Source organism: Buteo buteo, chromosome 4 (assembly GCF_964188355.1).
Source record: "Buteo buteo chromosome 4, bButBut1.hap1.1, whole genome shotgun sequence".
NCBI lineage: Eukaryota > Metazoa > Chordata > Aves > Accipitriformes > Accipitridae > Buteo > Buteo buteo.
In genome coordinates this window covers 61,609,868-61,628,728 of record NC_134174.1, presented here as the reverse complement: position 1 = coordinate 61,628,728, position 18,861 = coordinate 61,609,868, and the positions used below count along the sequence as shown (strand labels likewise).

The 18,861-nt window shown below is 38.8% G+C and overlaps 1 protein-coding gene across 1 annotated transcript in view; it reads left to right on the top strand.

The window, feature by feature from the left end:
• Nucleotides 1–18,594, top strand: part of GFRA1 (GDNF family receptor alpha 1) — a 146,088-nt gene extending 127,494 nt beyond the window's left edge. The window contains exons 8-9 of the mRNA XM_075026980.1: nucleotides 14,274–14,330; nucleotides 16,382–18,594. Of these exons, the coding sequence (XP_074883081.1) occupies nucleotides 14,274–14,330; nucleotides 16,382–16,543 (219 nt within the window). The 3' untranslated portion in view covers nucleotides 16,544–18,594. The remainder of the gene's footprint in view (nucleotides 1–14,273; nucleotides 14,331–16,381) is intronic.
• Nucleotides 18,595–18,861: the final 267 nt, after the last annotated feature.

The following is an 18,861-nucleotide window of genomic DNA, read 5'->3' as shown; positions in this document are numbered from 1 at the left end:
GGAGTAGGTCTGTATTTTGACTTGGGAAAAATGTCTGAGGCAACCCTGCTTCCTTATCCTTGAGTAAAGAGGATACATTGCCTTCCTCTGTCAACAGCAAACCCAAGTACATTAAGTATGTTTATGCATATAAAGTCCTTTGAGTATAAAGAGGCAATTGCACGACCTAATCAAATTCTGCTTTTCTTTATATACTTGTAAAAATGGAATAACTCCACAGCTGTGTAAATTACAATTATCCTTAAGTGTACATTGTAATTATCAGTTACTCCTTACATATGTATACATCATTCTTTGATATTTCTATGTAAACCATAAACTAATGTTCTTAAAAAATAAACTACCCAGGCTCACAGCTATTGTGTGGCAGATATGATCAAAAGCATTTCAGTAATAATGAAAAAGATTTTTTAGGAATAGTTTCTTCCTTGTAACCAGCAGCAAATGAAATATAGAAAAGCCCAATGGAAATTAGAATACAATAATAAGTAATCATTCTAAATCATACATTGGTGACAAGGCAGCATAGCTGCAAAAATAGTATACTGTTGAAGAGCTAAAATTCAGAACCTTTTCCATAGCATGCCTAAATTTTTCAAGTAGTCAAACCAAGTTTATAGGACAGAAAATGAAACGCAGTCTTTTAACCAAATTGGCTAACATATACTCTTAATAAAAAAAAAATTAATGATAACAAAACATATGAACATAAATATATTTTTGTTCTGCTTTTAACCTGTCTGTTCATTTTACTTTTAGTCTTCACTGTACATCAGTAATCAAATACTGGAAATAAATCACACCCTTTATCTCCTACTTGCTTTTTATCACTATGACTCCTAATCAGTTGTCTTACCTGAATAATAGTTTTCTACATTATTCTCAAACCTTCTACTCTACAGCATTTTTCAACTTGCTATTGAGTTCCAGAACATGAGACACTGTCACCCATTTCAGTTCCTTGCCTTTGAAATCAATAGGAGTTCAAAACATTTATTTTAGTCTGTACTTTGGAGGAGAGCCTAACTATTTCACACCAAATTATAGTTCTAATCAGTGAACTCGGCCTAATATTCCCACCTCAGGTTAAGCTCTCCTGCATGCCTAGCTCTTTCTGTGAGACACAAGTAAACAGACTGACTGTTGTGCATAATGGAGGATATTTTTTCATAGGTTCACTCAGCATGTGCCCTAAAGAATTATAGGATTATCCTCCCTCATGTCTTTCTTAAAACAGAATTAAGTATTCAGGGCAGTAATTTACTAAATACTGCATTACATGGTACTACTTTATTTTTCCAGATTGACATTTTCAGAAGCCTCAAGTTGCCTCTAATTCAAGGCTAGATATGCATTACCACATGCACATAAACATTTGGATGTACTGAATTCATGCTCAGATTTGAAATGTGTGCATTCAAATTTGTTATGTACATCGCAGTTAAGACCAGGTAGGATCTAAATGGCTACCTGGAGTCATAAGTACCTAATTTGTGCAGAGAGTTGGATAAGTGGTCATATAAATTAAGTGTGCATGGATGAAAGCAAAGCAGTTACAAGTATCCGTGAAAACCTGTTCCTAAATTTGTGTCTGCACAAATGTAAAAAAGTGGCTTGATCAGAACTTTTCTGACCAACAGTGTTTAGTATGTTTTTTACAGTGGCTTGCCCTCCTCTAGAAAAAGTAGTGCATTAACAGTTGCATGGGTCCGAGTTAAATTCTTGAAGACCTTTATATAATGAATTCTATGTCAGTATGCTATTCTGCACACTTCAGTCATATACACACTGTAATTATCTGGTTCTGAGGGCAAATTTAGGGATCTGTTCTTGCAAGGAACTAACTGCCTGTATACAATTTCAGAAGTTAAATGCAAATTCAGAAGGAAAAATTGTCCCTTTTTTCATACTGATTTTGAACTTAATTAGTTTGACAAATTCGTGCAACTATTTGCAGAATCATGCTCTCATCAAGAGTTGGCCTAACCCTTATTGCTTTTGATTAAGATTTCCTGATTATTCCTAGGGATTCAGTCACGGTTATTTGCAGATGAGAAATTCAGATTGTTATAGGCACAACTGAACAGGTTTAGATAAAAAACACACCCTGTCTATACCCAGAGAACAGCTTAATGAGGATACTTGGGAATCATTAATTAAGCAGAAGCTTTTCACCTTCAGGCTGATGGCTCAGATACAATGTTGGATTTAGTAGCAGTACAACTCTTTGGTAAGTGCCCTTAGTGAGAGAGCTCTGCTCCTGGGGAGCTGAACTCGATGCTCTGGGTCCACATCACAGGGACAGCCCCTAAAATACAAGTCACGCTGGCTCATGTTAGTGTAACAGGGGACTGGACTCTGGTGTTTCATGAACATTTAAAGAGAGCAACTGGCAAAGCTGCAGCTCCAAATAATCTCCAAGCCAGTGAGACGCATCTGCTCATATATGCTCTGCAAGTCCTCATTCATCATCTGCTGCCCTTTGTTATGTACAAAGCCTGTTGTAGTGCAATTACATTCATCCATGCACAGCATATCAGAAATGCGACGTCCCATGCTGTTCATGTGGTCACTGAGTGTGACCAGCATAGTGATATCCCAGATCCCTTTTAAGGATGCTGTTCGCAAATACTAGAGAGGCTAATCCCATCTTGGCCACTGAACATGGCATCCCTTCAACCCATTAAATTCACATCTCACTGGGACAGCTCAATACACTAGTGCAGTATCAGTGCTGGTGTGCATATGCAGCCTGCATATACAATATACATATGTTAATATACAGGAGACGCAGCTGCATTATACTCATCCCTCATCTCCAGTAATGCTGTCTTAGTTCTGACTTTCCACCCACTGGTCTGGAGGTAGGAGTAACACAAGAAGCCATATTGTTGTTGTAGTCAACACACACTCGGATGTATTTTTTGGAATGCTTCCTCTCTGGAAACTTGATGACAACTTATTGACGCTGAGACTTGCTAGTAAGACAAAGCTGATGCTTGCGAGTATTAGATGCATCTGAGTAGGTAGATCACAAAAAACACCCCTCACTTGGTCTGTTTTCTACTTGCCTCAGCTCAGTCCAGAACTATTAATAAAACTGTTCTGCACTCAGGGAAATATTTGCTGCCAACCATCATCAATCACGATTCTCTTCAGATAGCACTCTCAAGATGTTTTTCTAGGTGAAACCTTCTAATCCCTCTCTGGAGTCCCACTAAAGGATGTTAAAATTTGGTAGCATAGGGCACCTTCAAGATTTTTCCTGTAGGGTTTGCAATGGAATTAGAAAAATCTGAGGATACAGGAGGACTGTCCCTTTTAACAGAGCAGCTCATCTCACAGAAAGGGAAATGAAGGGCATGGGGAAATATCCTAAGTGCTTTGTGATGTTATAAACCTATATCCCATTAATTCCTCAGTCCCTTTGGTGAAGTGCACTGCCTGAGGTGCAAATTAGTGCCACTTTTGTGCATTGAACCTGTCCTCTTAAGAGAAGAAGTGCTCCAGAACCACCTCCTCATTTCAAAAATACTACAGAATAGTTGTCAGTATTGACCTGAGCTAGATTAAAGTAGTTACCTTGGAATATAAGTCTGTATATCCCATTAATAATCCCCTGAACTATCCAGTCTGCCACAGCTAATACTTCAAAAAGTAGGCAAACTAGTCACAATAAATCTTCAAAAGCTTCTTCCAGTTTAGTATGGAAACCTTACAAAATGTACCCAAAGTGATCCTGTTCGTCTCCATTACTTGCATTATTAGCATTCATCTATTTGTATTTTCTGGTTTATTAAATGTAAACATAAATGTAAGCCTTCTGTCCTTCTGTGAATGATTTGTGTGATGAAACAAAGCAGGATCATATCCTGTGAATACAGTTTTGCATAATCTGATAATTATTTGCTTAATCTGGTTATTATAGGCTCAGATTTGTTTTAATAGGGTTATAATTACTAAACGTCTAACATTGACAATAATTTTTGTGTCTAAGAAATTGTTTCAGTGATTGAAAAGATTTCTCAGTACTTCTAACTGAGCACAAATTTGAGGCCATATATACAGAAGATATTAGGAAGTTACTTTTCATTTTCACTTGCTGCTGCCTGGCCAGTGGAAGAATTCCCGTTGATGTGGTGGGATCAGGGCAGTAAAGAATAAGGCACCTTTCAAATAAGGTCATGATTCTGCAGACTCCTCTTACATGAGAGTTTCTCTGCTTATTTGAATAGCTTCATTAACTACAGTGTAACTGTTGTGTGTGAGAGCATCGTTCATGTGTAAGTAATGGATATGAAGAAGGCCACTATAATATCATCCATTAAAGTGTAGTCCACTATAGTATAGCCCATTAAAGAGAATTAGTGTTATGATTTCACTCCTAGTATTTTTGAGAAGGGATGATTTTTCTCTCCTTCACTCACTTCAACAGGGGAAGAATGAATGTAGGATGCTACATCAAAGTCTCTCTCAAGTATTGAGTTTTCAGATCCATGCTGCAAGGGTCTTTTAATAACGTTTAGGAAGCTGACAGGACAAGCCAAAGTCTAGCTCAGCTAATGGAGATCTGTGGACAAGACCAACTGGATGTTTATTTTTTTTCAGTCATGATGCAAATCCATTGAAACGTATGCTTGTTGTAGAAAATACAATGCCAACAATCAAAATTGTGTGATATTAATTCACTTTTAGAAATTAAAATGCTGTCAGAATTTTTAATCAGGAATACTAACAATGATCTTGAATGCCTTCCTACAAAAGTATAAAGGCATATATTCTAATGAAAATAAAACCAGATTATTATAGACACAGGTAGAAGCTATGCTTGAAGTTGTTTTACATTTTGCAGTAAAAAAATCATGTGTTCAGTGACTTTGAACTTTGCCAAAACATTAACTATTTGGGTGAAATTCTTCATGTTATGTGTGTGGCTCTGGCTGAATTATTGGGGAATAACTGCCTGTCAAAACCACAGTATGCCCTGATTTGTTTTTGTTATAGACTCACCTTGGTAAATTTGACTGCATTATTTTCAAAAAACCCTCTCTGATATTTTTATTCTGAATGGTATTTTCAGTGCCAGAAAGGAACATGGATGCTGAGGCAAGTACTGCAGCAAGTTCACTAAAATTTCAGCCCTGCCAGTTCTGAGGATGCATCTGTGCACCTGCAGAATTCAGCCACAGGATTAGAGGAACAGGGAGAAAATGCTTTGAATTTTTATTTCAGTGGCACTTCTGGAGAGCAGATTGTGCCAAAAATGCAAAATTCACCCATTAGTCCAAATCACAGCTGTTCAAGATTGAATTACTTTAAAAGAAAAAAACCAGTCTCTAAATCATGTCATGATTTAATGGTACTTGGGTACAGGCATAGCCACATAACTGTGGATGTAAGGAAACTAATAAATTGGGCTTAAAATGTGCAAACAAAACTGAGGAGGGGAGGACATAGCTGTGTGATGGGTGCTCAACTAAGCAGCTAGTTTCTTCTACCTTTCCATGCAAGATCACTTTAGTATCTGCAGCCTTTGCTTTTGCCTCCCTGTAATTACAGCAAAGTCACTTTTTATCTGAAGTGTTTTCAAAACCCTTTTAAGGCTTTCTGTGTTTTCCTTCTGGGCGTAACCTTGCCAGGACTCACAACACACACTCATACACGTATGGTCAACAAAGGGAAAAGTCTTGAACGTTTTTAGTCATTTAACCAAAAGCAGATGTTCATGGTCATTCTCTTCCCTTCCCTTTTAAAATTTATGAGTGAATGCAGTGCTCAAGAAACCAGCAATAATATCAGTTGCTTAAGGTTGGCATAGCATGAAGGGAAGCTTCCTGTAATGCTCAGCGCTCAAGGCCTCGTGCAGACTGGTGTTCAAGCAAGCTTGCCTGATCTTTCCTTCCAGCTGCAGAACCAGAGGACACCACCCCTGGTCCTGCTGCCCGAGCGCGGAGGCAACGCGTGACCTTGTTTTTTTAATCTCTTCCACCTACTGACAGCTGGGAGCTGGATGTCTCATGAGGCCGACGGATGCGGTGAGCATCCCTGCTGAGCCCTCTCCCGGCAGCTCCGCTTTCAGCTTCGGAGGCTCCCCCAAGTTGTTCTTAGCAGAGAGTCACAGCCCCACACCGTCCCGTCATCTTCTCGGCGTGAAGGAGAACTCGCCTGCCTAGCGCAGAGCAGCACGTCGCAGCCACCCTCCAGCCAAGGCACACTTGGAGGTGGGAGATACGGTGTAGAGGCACCGTAGCTGCATTAGGACGGTGCCTCTTTTCAAGGCTCATTAGTGCAACGCGGGCCTGGGCTGTTCTGGCTGAGCTGCTTTTAGTCCCCTAGTAGCCGTGGCTGACAGCTGCTCAGGAGTGTTTACACCACACTCCAGTGCACCACGTAGCCCAGTCTAATAGGGGAGGTAGGTACTTTGCTGGCTGCCAAACGGAACAACTTTGTTTGCATATTGGGACACGCACGGGCACACACTCCAGCCTGGGGAAGTGTTGTGGGATCTGTAGTTCTTCAGTGGCTTACCTTTGTTCAAAATTAAAAGCTGAGTATGTCTTTTAACTGGGATTGCAATGGCTTTGTGTTCACTCTGCTTTTCTTTAAATGCTCTTCGGTGCGCAACAGCCAAATGCTACCTGTAACTGCTATGTATGGCACTGGGTTAATAGCTGCCATGAATCACTAGGGAAGTGGGTTTTAATAAAATCCCAAACAACTTGACTTTGGATTACATGACTGTAGAGGAAAAAAAAAAAGAAGAAAACCTAGGCAGCCTAAGCCACTGAGATATTAACCTAACAAAACTTACTCCATCTATGCTTTTTAGTATTCTGTTTTCTCCTCTGCCCTTCTTAATGCAAAAATATTTGCTTAAGGCAAATCCATAAAAAGACCATATTAGGAGAATTGCATAATATCTCCTAAAAATAGGAAGGAAGAATCTAGGACTATGGAAATTCATTTTACTCAGATAAATGAATGACTGAACACGAAAACAAAATTGTAAGCAAGTTACTGTACTGCCATGAAAGGTAAGTCAGTCAGTTCAGTTGTCTTGGCTGGGTGTCATATTTTGTGCTGTGCTCACTGGGAAACTAATTGCTTGAAATAAATATTTGAAGATCTCTGTGTCTGGTCCTTGTAAGCTGTTTGATCAGTTTGGTGTTTCTGATAGGATCTGTTTTTTATAAAACCTTTAAGATTGCTGTTAGGCAGTTTTTGTGCCATATTGTCCCTGCCATATAAGTGCAGTGAGAGATGTGGCTTAATTGGGTCTCTTCTTTACTAACATAAGGATCTGGGAATGATCCAGCAGTAATTCATATGGTACGGGTCAACTTTCCTTCTTTCCACCCTTGTTTCTGCTTGTTTGGGAAGATTACTCACCCCCTTCCCCACCCCTCCCAGTCAAATTTTCTTACAATTTTAAGATTGAAGAGGTTGGAAGGAGGAGATTTTCCTCTACCTGTATTGAACTTTATTGACTAATAGGCCTGTTTCTCAGACTTCTGGTCTTGTCTACTGCTAAGTATGTTTCTAGCTACAGCTATGAAGAGACCCAAGTGTCTGCACTGGACACCTGTTAGAGCAGAGCTAATTTGATCCATCGTTACCCAGTGGTCTGGGGAAGAGACACCATTTCCAACCCACCTGGCCCTGTCCAGAAGAGACCGGGCAGTGCTCCCTTGTTGGTGACTAAAGAGCTGGAAAGCTGGCCTTAGCAGAACAGGGACCTACACGTGTCCCAGCCCCTCTTCCCACAGGATTGATTCCTTGTGCCTGCCCTGGGGTGAAGATTTCTTTTCAACGCCCTTTCCTCCTGAAGGAATGCTTGGAAATGTTCTCCGGAGACCCACCATCCCTTTTTGCCTTTCCTGATCAGAAAATGAACCTCCCTGCTTTGAGGTAGTCCCTCTGTGCCTTGTTTCTGATGCTGAAGTACTCCAACCCAGCAACAAGCTACTGATGCTGAGGGATAAGGGGACTTTTTATATGCAATGTGTGTTCCCTTAAGAAAGCCAGAGCTTTGTGAAGGTAGGTCTGTCACTGCGTGGTGTAGCCCACTGAGCAGCTGTCTGCTGGTTTTGGTTGAGGCCTGACCCATGATTTCTGAATCCTTGAACTGGGAAACCAGAGGGTGGCTGGGCCCGAAGGCACTCGGGGCGTCCTGCAGTGCTCAGGACTGCCTGGGGTCTGCCACCCTGCCCAGCTGGGGCAAAACTGCAGGGGAAAGCAAGACAAGAGCCCCGTAGGAGAATGGGGACAAACTGTGTGATTTTAGGATAGGTACAAAGCTATGGGGGTCAGGAGCTTGGTGCTGGGAGGTGATGGGATCTGAAGGGACTGGCTGATAAACCGTTCATTGCGCTGCACTGCAGCCTGTAAAACTCTGTGTGTGTTTCCCCAGTGCATATTTCGGCACAAGGGGATAATTGGTTTGCTTTCTTTAATGTCTGCCAGCTCAAAAAACTTGTGATTTGATTCTTACTATGCTGGGTGTTATCTACATAGCTTTGGAGACTAGTGCCAGCAGTGTCTTGGTAATGCTGGTTTTTAAAAGATACTTTCTTCACTCTACAAAGTGGGATGACAGAACTGTAGTGCTTTTATGCAGAATGATGACCGATAATTTCATCCCCCAAGCTTGCATCTTGAGGGCTGATTTAGCAGAGGGAAAAAAAAAAAAAGAAGCAGACAGAAAAAAAATCTGACTTCTTTTTTATAGGATTGCACAAAGTTGATTGTTTTTATAGTTTAAATAGCTTTGCACTCTGGCTGTACAGTATGGGTTTCAAAACTACTCTGTGCTGAATTGGATCCTTATTTTAGTGGCCTGTGTCTCTGACCCACACTTTGCTAATCTGCCCTTTTCAAAGTAATTTATACTCCAGCGTGGCGTAGTACTACTGTGCTAATAAGAAAATACTATTGACAATTGTGATAGATGCACATACTGCTTCGTGAGCGCAGAAGAGTTAAACTGATTGCATTTTTACAGTCTGTATATTTCTCTGCTTATTGTTTGTACCCTGCTGTTCGAAAAACAGGTTAGTTGCATAGTAAATCTCTCTAATCAACATAAGAGAACAAAAAGAACAAGCACCCTCATTTTTTGTAGCTACTTCAGAAGCATGGTCATTTGAAGGATGTATTCTGGGAGATATGTCCCTCTTCTTCAGAAAGGCTTGTTAATATGGGCATAACTAACCAGGCATCTCAGGAGAGGACATAGGCACGCTCATTAAAATTAGCTGAAGAAACAACCCACATAACAGATACCTATCGTAACGAAACTTCTGTTGTCTCTCACTGTAACCTGTAAGCAATACGTTCCATAAAGCACATAAGGACCAAAACGTGTAGCTAACAGCAAGAGACTGGTTTCTGAGTTCGGACACCCACTCTGTGCCTGTTTGCATTCAGGTCCAATGCATTTATTTCCCTTTAAGTGCTTCTTCTCTCCCCTCCCTCCAAATTAAAGCTCACCTCTGGAGCTGTCCCCAGTCAGACTTTTTCCTTGCTGTAATGCAGATAAGCATGCTATAGTGGATATATAAAAATATTGCTGGATGACAAGCCATAAATAACGTGTGTGCTGACTCCTGGTGAGATGCCACTGCAGTGTTTAATGCATTTATTAACCATGTAGTGCTATGATTTATAGAAACTGGATGCATAACTGCAAGATAGCATTTCTAGGAATAAATTCAGCGCTGTAGTGTCTGCAAAGGATGGCGGTAGGAGGATTTGGGGAGTGGGAAGCAGGGAGTTACTAGGTTTGGGAGGATCTTATGATGGTTATTAGGTGCAGGGCAAGAGGAGACTAGGTTAGGGTGTGTCAGAGCAAGAACATATGATTGAAGCCATCTAGGAGGCACTGGGATTAGAAGGAAACATGGAGGTCCACAGAGTCCTCTGGAAGAGAAATACCTCTATGAGCAATATTACTTTCTCCTTTCAGAAAATCACTAGCTCCTCTGCTGCTCCTGATTCGCCTTTCTTTTTAGGAAAGAAATAAGTAAAATTCTGCTTCTGATCATGAGAGTTTTTTCTTTTCTGGACATGCACTTGGTTTCTTTACCAGCCCTTGACACAGTCCAACACTTTAGTGCAAGTATTAAAAGCTAAATGTTGCAAAGACCAAAACAAGGCTGATGTGACTAACGGACAGGATACTGAAGCTCATCAGGAGGTGCATGAATATGATTATCTCCCAATATCATTTGTTGCTTGTGCTACCACAGTGATAAGATTCTCTGTAAAAGCAGATGTTCATTTTTACAGAATATAAAAGCTTAAGTGAGTGCAAGGTTGTTGGCAGTATGGGGGCAGCTTCATCAGAGTAGCACACATTACTGAATTATAGTTCCCTGCGAAGCCAGGGAGAGTGTCAACCCATCTTACATAACTTTGTTTTACAGTCAGAGGCATGTCACAGCTGAGTGTATAAGTCATTAGCAAATGCTATTTCACCTCAGCAGAAAAATCTCATACCTCTTTCCATATGTTTAACCAGTTATTTTAAGCTGGTTTTCTTTCACTGTTTTTTTAATTATTATTTTTATCAACCCAGCCCTGCTTGTTTTTTGTTTAATGACAGAATTCCCATAGATCTTTTTGTCACTAGATGAGAACTTTATATTAAAATTTAAAAAAAATACAAGTTTGAATACAGACTCATTAGCCATTTGTGTGTTCTATTTTACTCCTGTGGAATTAGGCACTTTAGCACCTTTGAAGGTACCTTCTTGCCTGTATGTTAGGCATGTAGGATACCTGAGATGGGGGTTGGCAATGAATCTTTGGCATCATGCATAATGACCAGCTCTCATTTCCCAAATTTGTTGATGGCATAGATAATCCCTGTCAGAATTGTCTGCAGGTGTATGTGATGGACACACATTTCTATCGTTTAATTTTTTAGGATAGTGGAAGATGTTATAAAGTACATATCCGATGACTGAGGATATCCTTCATAATTCAAATGTATGTCTCCCAGTCTCGGTGTTCGATCACTGTAGCACAAATACAGCGGTTCTGCTACACGTAGAGTCGTTTCTGCCCAAGAGTAGGGCAGGAAGTATTTTCCCCTTAGGTTGTAATTAAAGGGCATATACTGTCTATAGCACTCTCTTCAACAAATAGTTGTGTGTGGGTTTTTTTCTATTACTTGTGATTTAGTGATGCACTGTTGTATTATAGTAGTGCAGCCTATGCCAGCATTTCCATTATAACCTGTTTTTACAGGTTTATAACTCAACAGTAAAAATGTACTCTTCCAATTTGAAACTTCGCATATAATGTCTTATCTCATCCTCAAAATGATAGTTTTTTCTTTCCCTTCACCTTCTCCCCACCAAAAGAGGTTGCATTTTTGCTTATTTTTAAATGGAAGATATTGCCATACCTGTTTTGATAAGAGAAAAGCCTGCATGATTATTAAAATTACTTTTTAGTTCTAAGAAAGGAGGACTTTATAATAGAGGATGCAAGTGAGTAAGTGTTGTTGATGTTAGAATGACTACAATAAGTATATGGATACAAAGAAGTATTACCTTCTAAATGAAAGCCAGGGAATATTGATCAAAATGATTGAAAAGCTTTTTGAAGTTGATTTTGTTTCTAGCTGTTGATTTTACCCTTAAAATAGTGTTCTCAAAGGTAAATATGTTTTAGCTGCTGCACTCTATTGTTTATCAGGCTGAATGAAGTAAAGGAAGACTTTACTGCATATAGACAAAATAATGATATTTTTATCTTTTCTCATTTGAGAAACACAGTACAGAAGGAACATAAATTCTAACTTTGGTGTTGAGACAAACTACCAAGGGTAGACTTGTAGTTAGCACAGTGTTATGAATCCAAAGCAGGCATAAGCAGCAAAGCACAATGTTTCCAATAGACAGATGCTTGTGTGGAGTAGGAAATTTAGCACTGAATGACTAAGAAATGTGAGGCTTGTGTGGTCCTTAGACTTTACACTGTTGAGATCTGAACATCAACCCATACCTCCTCTGAAGCCTCACATTCCAAAGCAATGTAGTATAGGTGTTTAGGATATAAGAAAACCAGGACTGAAATCCAGTTTCTCCTCCTTCACCTGTCTCCTTGGAGCCATTTAGGAGTTGATATCTACCCAGTTGCCATTAAAAGATGTTTCCTAACCTGTATGAATACCACCACCACTGCAAACACAGCAGGAAGGTGTCACTGTGTGGCTTGTTGTAGCAAATTTACTTCCAGGCATTTCTTTTTCCATTTAGATAGTTAAATTTATGCTTACCATAACCACTTTAATGGTACTAATTAGAAGAAAGGGTATGTAAGAGAGAGATTTCACAGAGGGTGTTTATTAATGAATTGAGCTATTAGTTTGTCATATATTTGAAAACTATCAATATATATATAGAATGCATTCTTACTATAGCTAAGCTGTCTTTCTCTTATGTCCCAGCTGTTTTAGTTTTTCAGTTGTCTCTAATATATCTATTTGTAAATGTAAAAGTATCATGAAAAGCAGGGAATGTGCTTCCTAATGAGAACTTCGGTTCCTTCATTTGGATTCTAAAATCAGTAATTAGGTTGAAGACTATTTTGTATCCATAGGCAGCACCAATGGCTCTCAGATATAAAATAAAATAGCCGTACATGGAACTGAATTTCTGAGGGTATAAAATCAGAATGCTCAGCACTTCCTCACATCAGCTTTAGTCCAGTCCACCTCTGCCAAACCCAGTGGAATTCTGCAGTGCAAAATTAATGCAACACAGTGAGATTAACATCCTCATTTTTTGCAGGAAATAAATTCAAGGTCCAACAAAACTTCCAGGAAGTATCAGACGTGCTCAGTGCAGTCAGTAGTTTCAGTGTGTAAGTCCAAGTCTTCTGTTATAAGACTTGATTGTACATTTAACATGGGTAGCTCCTATAAAAGAGTGCTGTTCATGTTTCTGGAATATACGAAGAAAGAAATTATACTGAGAATCACTGAAGTACTTAAATCAGCCACAGCACCATCTATTGAAAATATCTTCAGCACCATGGAGATTGCTATTGCTATTATAGAGAAGCAGAAAACTCCCAGCCCAGTCATGTTCACTTGAGCAATGGAAATGCTAAACACCGTATGGTGCTAGACAGAGTGCACACTGCTGCTTTCATTTTGTATGATGCTGCCACCTCAAATGTTTCTTACTTGAGTCAGTGTGGAGAGCACACCATAATAGCAACAGATGGATGCTCATCATAAGACATAGCCAAAGATATGTCAGATCATTTTTTAGGCTTTGATTATCTAAAATATTCCTGCATTTAATAATATTCCATGTATAATAATCAGCGAATGCAATGTAAACAAACAGCTGAATTTGAGTTACAGGTATGTATTTTAAAAGACATTAAATATTCTTACAGCAGCCTTCTAGTACCTAAAGGCAGCCTACAAGAAAGCTGGGGAGGGACTTTTTACAAGGGCATGTAGTGATAGGACGAGGGGTAATGGTTTTAAACTGAAGGAGGGCAGATTTAGATTAGGTATTAGGAAGAAATTCTTCCCTGTGAGGGTGGTGAGGCACTGGAACAGGTTGCCCAGAGAAGCTGTGGCTGCCCCATCCCTGGCAGTGTTCCAGGCCAGGTTGGATGGGGCTTTGAGCAACCTGGTCTAGTGGAAGGTGTCCCTGCCCATGGCAGGGGGGTTGCAACTAGGTGATCTTTAAGGTCCCTTCCAACCCAAACCATTCTATAACTCTATGATTCTTTTTGTAACTTTCTAGAAGAGACTTTGTGGCAGCCATGCAATGTATTAAAATTATATTTATATTTTCATGATAATACATGGAGAAATTGCAAGAGTCATTAAGGATAAAATACTCCTGTGTTGTATATTTTCCTAAAACTGAGGCATATGATAGATGTTAATGTGCAGTGGTATTATGGTAATTATTAACTGTCATATTTCATTTCTTCTCATGAACATCCAGCACCATTTTTAAGGGGCCACAGAACATAACATGTTTTTTGCAGCTCACGGCACTCATCATTGTAATTACTAAGTACCCTTAGCTGACTATTTGAAGTTTTGCTGTAAATTCAAATCAGAATGTGAATGTTATTGGAAAACATGCAGTTACATTTGGAGAGTTTATTTGCTAATCATGTGCAAATCACTGTCAAAATTATAGGAGTATGACAACCCATGCAAATTTATCTAATTGTTTTGTGCTGCTGTATGTATAAATTGTACAGGGAATAAATTTTGTATTTGTTCGTAGGCACAGAAGAAGCGGAAATCCAATGAATCTGTAGATACAGAGCTCTGTCTTAATGAGGTAAGAGTATGGATCCTATATATTTCACAGCACAGGTGTCTCCCCATAATATAAAACATTCAAAGTCTGTCAAGATTATAATGGGTTTACCTCACACTAAAGTCTTGTTAGTATTGTTATGTTTGCTTACCATAATGTATTAAAGAATGATCTTACTCAGAAATCTGAAGCTGGGCTCAAAGTGGCCTCTGATGACTGTATTTTAATAGCTGTATAGCACATGTTTAGGCAGATCCCATGGTAATTACCATTGCACCTTGCAAGTATACTTAGTTAATAATCTGCAGGAACACAAGATGATACGGCTTTTAACAAATACACAGAAATATACTGGACATCATTCTGTGGCTAATAAAAATGACCAATTTAGGGCATGAAACGATGTTCACGTCAGGAGATGTGATGCTCATACATCAGGAGATAGACTGACAGCCCCAAGAGACACGAACCTCCCAGTGCTGTTTGAGTAGTCTGCTCAGCCTGACCTCCAAGGCCCCCTTTCAGACGTAAACATTACATCAGTTTCCCTGTCTGTCAGTCCATATCCTTTGTACTGAGTCTCTCAGGAAGCGTAATAATTAGTGATGTACATAAATTAATTTTTACAGTGTGGAAGCACATAGCCTAGGCATTGGAGCAAGACCAGCTGTACAGGCATAAGCCACCAAAAGGATGTGACCGTATCTTTCAGGTTCTCCTTCACCATTCCAGATTTGCCCAGTTCTTCTAAACAATGACAGTTTTATAGCGCATTCCTAATTCTTTAGGTTCTATTAAGAATTTCCTGTAGATACTAGAATGTAATAACATGTGAGGGAACAATGCAGTAATGTTAACACATCTGTTGACATCTTGTGCTGGCTAAAAGACCTTACACAAGAAGGCCCTAGTAACTGTAGTTTACCATAAGAACTGCTGGTCCATCTTACCCCATACTCTGTGACAGCTTCCAAAAAGCAGATGCCCAGGGTTGAGTATAAGAAAGCGTATCATGATGATTCCTCTAATGCCTCTACTACTTCTAGCAGTTTGCATCTCAAGGCCTTCCAGTTAGCCTGTCCTAGCAGGTGATACCAAAATGAGGGAATGGCACGGAGATTTATCCATGAATGCCTCCCTGGCTCTGTAGACAGTCGTTCCTGTGGATACTGATGCTCTGTACTTGTTCTTTATATCTGATCTTCTGGGTACTTCTAGCTTGCGCCTTGGCCCATTGCCTCTCCAGGATGGGGGAGGCTTGTCCCCTCTGTAGAAGCTGCATCCTTGGGGATTTTCAGATCCTGCGTGGACAGGGTCTGAGCAACTTTGCATGGAGTAGGTTGGACTTAATGACCTTAGAGGTCCCTTCAGGTCTAAATTGTTCTACAACTATGATTATACCTGTTAGGCTTTTCTTTTTACTGAGGATGATAACAATGAGACATATTCTTGCTACACCTCCTCCTTAAATAGTTCACTATAATCTGCCAATCTGTACTTACATATACAAACTGTTTAATTATTGGTAGCAAAGAGGACAAGGAATGTAAATAATGCAGCAATCAAGGGCAAAAGGCGTTAGAAAGAAATTTTTCATAAGCTAGAAAACTCTGTCTTTTCTGATCCCATGGATTAGATTTTATTTATTGTTATCCAGAAGTAACTTCTTAAACAAAGTTGTTCTGTTGACTGTGGAGAAGTTGCAGTTTCTCTGTGCAACCTGCATTTGCTTTTTAAAATAAACTCGCATGATAAACACAGATTGCTAAACAAATTGCCATACTTAACAAGGGTAGGTTTTACACATGGGACCATTGCTAAAGTAGGGACTCTTTAATACTTTCTTCTTTTTTTTGAATTGTGCTGTACTGGAGTTTTTATCCTTTAAACTCACTTTAAAATCCTTGTGACATCTGTTTTTATGCCTTTTGTATCTTTCAGTCTGTGACAGTGATATACAGGTAACAGTGGAGGGTGGGACGTGAACAAAAGATGAACTTCATCATGTAGATTTAAATATTTTTACAAAGAAAATGTGTAATGGTGACCAAGGAAAGTATTGTGTCTTGCAGAATGCTATTGGGAAAGACAACACAGCAGGAGTCTCTACCAGTCACATATCTTCGGAGAATTCGCTTGCTCTTCCTAGAAGCTTCTATCTAAGCACACCGCTCACTCTGATGACACTTGCACTCTCACTCTGTTTGTCCCTAAGCTCATCAGTCGTCTTGTAGCTGCATTTCAAAAGGACTTGTAAAAAAAAAAAAAAAAATAAAAAAATCTGTTTCCTGTCCTCTGTTGTTTATCTGGAATTCCAGGTCTGGGAGCTAAGCTGAGGCACTCCTGCTAGAACAGTTTCAGTCAGCTGGAATTTTTTTTTTTTCTCTCTAAAAAAGCTTCTTGTGATATTTAGAGGCTTTGTGAAATACTTGGTGCAGTGCTACATTCCAAACCCAAAAGGCTTTTGGGCATGCAGTGTTTTAAAGAGACAGTGTGTAAATTTGCCTGTAAAGCGACCTGGTTGGATTATTTTAATAATTATTATTTTAATTCTGGCTTTTACCCAAGAAGGAGGATGGCAGTTTTCTTAAGATCCTATTTATCTCATTGAATGATTTTGGTTGTCAAATTGATTGAACTTCAGACTATCAAGGATGCCAGGCTTTTGTCTAATGGTGAATGTTCTCCCAGAGAGTGGACTTTATGAAACATCTTCATTTGATAAATTGCTACTGATGTTAAACTCTTTCAGTGTATTAGCATTTTCCTCTTTAAATGTTTATGTACTGTAAGTGATTCTGCGTTCCCTCCTGAGAAGCCATTATAATTCGCATACAGGTATAATGTATGTCTTTCAGTTAAATTCTCATAAAAATAGTGTGGCATATAACTTTCTAACAGTACATTTATCTTTTAATTATAATCATCTAGCCTTAACAAGGGTGAAGATTCTTTAACAAGAAGCAGCCATTGTGAAAACTTGATAAAGATACATTTCTTTAAATTTGAGGATAAGCGGTAGAAACAAATTTTGCTTCAGGGTGTCAGCTGTACAGTCTATGGTCTTCTATGCTTCCATTGTGATAATATAGTCCAGTTATTATACTGTTTGTTTAATAAAAAATGACATACAATTTATTTGCTCTACTAAAACAGCATTATCTGTTTATACGTAGCTGATAACATCAGCTCAAAAAGTTACCAGAACTTTATGCCTTACTTCTCTTATCACAATAGTGTAGAAGGAAAAGAGGTAGTAGGATATCGTTTCAACTGTGTTTTATTTCTTAGACTGCTAAAATCAACACAAAAGGATGGTTGTTCCAATTACAAGGCAGCATCATGCACACTCACCCATGTGACAGGCTTTTCTCACCCTGGTACTTCATACTGCAGACCTTGGCATTGCTGACATGATGAACTGTTTGCAAGACCAGTTCCATAAATTGTTTTAATGGTTTGGATGGCAATATTGCCAGTATACATGATTTGATTGCTTTGGTTTTCATTCAGTGACATTGACAGCCTGTGCTGGCTCATGATGATTTTCTGTGGTATCTAGAAGGAAGTCTTTAAAGCTTTAAATGTCATCAAATAGGCAGCATTTCTCCTAAGGGCTGTCTTTATACCTTACTGTGATGGCTTGTTGACTGTTACAAGCAGTTATGTCTAAATGATCAACAGTAATCAGTTTTTGTTTCTATTGAAAGTAGAAGATAACTTTACCAAGCAGGGAGTTCATCATGCTGAATTTACAGATTTACATTGAGACTTACACAATTATGCCCAGGCCTGCTCTGAAAAGTCCAGATCAGCTATTTGCAATACAACTATAAAGTACAATTACTGTTTTATAAACAGCAATGAAGTTTGGGTGTGCAGAATACACATCTTACTAAGAGATTATTAAACCTATTGACAAGTTCATCTTTTGATCTTTTTCTTAGCTAATAACAAACACTATCATAAATTCTGAAATTCACTTATGTACTCTTGATTATGGTCAAATAACATAGGTTTCAAAGCACTGTGTGTGTGATAGAATTCTAGGATACTCTGTGCCACTGAACATAACAAATTAGACAATATTACTCTTTAATTCTGTACTGATAAGAAACTGCAAATTACTTTCAAAGGCATCAAAGCTGCTTTCACAGAAGAAATATATAGCACATCATTACCAGCAAAGCCCATGTGGTTCCTGTTGCTCTTCTTGTAGAAGCTAATCAAATTATTGAAAACTAGTGACAACAGAAAAAAGATTACGAGATTCATGATTTAAAAAATAAATCAAATTATTTTATGTCAAAAGGAGTTGATAATATAACCTATTGAAATGCTAATGAACATAGCATTATAATTCAAAAGTCTGACATTATCCAATTAAAAATATTTTCAAAACAAATTCATAAACATTACAATTATTAAATCCATCTTTGATCCACAAAGCTTTCTTTAAAAGATCATTTGTATTCAGCACATTAAACATTTTAAGCAGTATCGGGAATTTTAATAACCTCCCAGTATAGAACGTACTTTTTGAAGATTTTTT